This window comes from Dipodomys ordii, unplaced genomic scaffold (assembly GCF_000151885.1).
Source record: "Dipodomys ordii isolate 6190 unplaced genomic scaffold, Dord_2.0 Scaffold105, whole genome shotgun sequence".
NCBI classification, from domain to species: domain Eukaryota; kingdom Metazoa; phylum Chordata; class Mammalia; order Rodentia; family Heteromyidae; genus Dipodomys; species Dipodomys ordii.
Genome location: NW_012267321.1, coordinates 1,041,292 through 1,043,715, shown reverse-complemented (window position 1 = coordinate 1,043,715; position 2,424 = coordinate 1,041,292). Strand labels below are relative to the sequence as shown.

Below are 2,424 nucleotides of genomic sequence, written 5' to 3'. Positions count from 1 at the left end.
GAACCCAGGGCCTCAGGCATGCAAGGCAAGCGCTCTACCACTGAGCCACCTTCCCAGCCCGGAAGCACATTTCTATTAATAATGGGGCTAGAGTTGGAGCCCCATGACCGATCAAAAAAAAAAAGAAAGAAAAGAATAGAAAAGAAAAAAGAAACTGTAGAGCAGCTCAGTGTGCTGGTGCTAGGGAGGGGAGAGGAGGCTTGAACTCTGGGCCTGGGCACTGTCCCTCAGCTCTTCAGCTCAAGGCTAGTGCTCTACCACTTGAGCCACAGTGCCACTTCCAGTGTTCTGGTGGTTTATTGGAGATACGAGTTTCACGGCCTTTCCTTTGTGTGCTGGTTTTGAACCGTGATCCTCAGATCTCAGCCTCCTGTGTAGCTAGGTAGCTAGGATGACTGGCGTGAACCACCAGCACCTGACTTGCAAATCTTAGATCTGACCAAGCACTGGTATGGAGGATCAAAACAGGCATACCCAAGTGGGGCACCATGGCTCACACCTGTCATCCTAGCAACACAGGAGGCTGAGATGGGAGGATGGCAGTTCAGTGCCAACCCTGGCCAAAAAAGTATATTCACTAATACCCTACCCCTAATTTCCTATTTTGTGGGCAGATTAGTTTTGTGGGGACGAGAATTCCTTCCTGCGTGACCTCCGGCTGCCGGCACTGTCCTCTGCAGCAGGATGACACGGCACGGCAAGAACTGCACGGCTGGGGCTGTCTACACCTACCACGAGAAGAAGAAGGACACAGGTACTGGGCCAGGGGCCTGAGTGTCTCTCAGATTCCCCATCTGACTCTGTGTCTCCATATTGCTCCCTGTGTCCTGCCCCCTAGCGTGGTTTCAGCCTTTGAGTCACAGTGTGTGTGTTCTAGCGCCCCCGTGTGGCGGGCGCTGATTGTGCATCTTCCCTCATCCATGCCTGTCATCCTCCAACCATTCCTTGGGTTACCAGCATTTTCTCTCTCTCTCTCTCTTTTTTTTTGGTCAGTCCTGGGGTCTGAACTCTGGGCCTGGGCGCTGTCCCTCAGCTCTTCAGCTGAAGGCTAGCACTCTACCACTTGAGCATCAGCCCCACTTCCAGCTTTTTCTGCTTATGTGATACTGAGGAATCGAACCCAGGGCCTCCTGCATGCAAGGCAAGCGCTCTACCACTGAGCCACCTTCCCAGCCCGTTACCACCATTTTCTAGGAGAGAAAGCAGACAGACAGAGCAGTTCAGGTGCTAGAGCTTGGCCAAAACAACAGGACACAGGGGAGTGAGCCATGCACCCCACTAGGGTCCTCTAAACAGCAGAACCCTCAACACAGATGTAACATCTTTCATTTTTTAACTTTAGCTTTAGGTGCCAGTGCTGGGGCTTGAATTCAGGGCTTCAATCATACTCTTCACTTTTTTGCTTAAGATTGTACTCTACCAGGGCTGGGAAGGTGGCTTAGTGGTAGAATGCCTGCCTAGCATGCATGAAGCCCTGGGTTCAATTCCTCAGCACCACATACACAGAAAAAGCCAGAAGTGGCACTGTGGCTCAAGTGGTAAGAGTGCTAGCATTGAGCAAAAAGAAACTCAGGGACAGTGCCCAGGCCCTGAGTTCAAGCCCCAGAACAGGCAAAAGAAAAAACAAAAATAAAATAAAATCTGTGCTCAGAAGTGGATGTGTGGTCAAATGGTATAGCCTTGGGTAAAAAAAAAAAAAAAAAGATTGTACTCTACCACTTGAACCACAGGTCCGTTTTCTGCTTTTTGGTGGTTAATTGGAGATAAGAGTCTTACAGGCTAGGCACTGGTGGCTCACACCTATAGTCCTAGCTACTCAGGATGCTGAGATCTGAGGATTGCGATTTGAAGCCAGCCTGGGCAGAAACGTTCCTGTGAGACTTGTAGACCTGTGGCTCAAAGTAGGAGAGCACTAACCTTGAACAGATAACTCAGGGACAGCACCCAGGCTCTGAGTTCAAGTCCCACAACTGACAAAAAAAAGTCTCACAGACTTGTTTGTCTGTGCTGGCTGGCTACAAACTAGGATTCTCAAATTTCAGCATCCTGAGTAGCTAGTAACTTCTTTTCTTGTTTAGCAGAACCTTGCTATGTAGCCCAGCAGGTTTGCCTTCTCTCAGACCTCCTGTCTTCATATCCCAAGTGCTAGGATTATAAGGACCTGTGCCACCGTGCCCACCTTTCTGAATTGTCTTTTACCGTGAAGCCTGTTTCTCTGTCTGGGCTCGCCTTCTCCAGCTCCTGAGCTCTCTTGAGGTTTGAAGAGGGGGCTCTGTCTCCTGTCTCCCCATCCCTCCAACACTGCCTACCTCTGTTGCCAGCGGCCTCCGGCTATGGGACCCAGAACATTCGATTAAGCCGGGATGCTGTGAAGGATTTCGACTGCTGTTGTCTCTCTCTGCAGCCCTGTCACGATCCTGTTGT

At 50.4% G+C, this 2,424-nt stretch overlaps 1 protein-coding gene across 1 annotated transcript in view; it reads left to right on the top strand.

Annotated features, from left to right (window-relative positions):
• The first annotated feature begins 611 nt into the window (after positions 1-611).
• Positions 612-2,424, top strand: part of Nosip (nitric oxide synthase interacting protein) — a 6,580-nt gene continuing 4,767 nt past the window's right edge. The window contains exons 1-2 of the mRNA XM_013027710.1: positions 612-754; positions 2,322-2,424. Of these exons, the coding sequence (XP_012883164.1) occupies positions 685-754; positions 2,322-2,424 (173 nt within the window). The 5' untranslated portion in view covers positions 612-684. The remainder of the gene's footprint in view (positions 755-2,321) is intronic.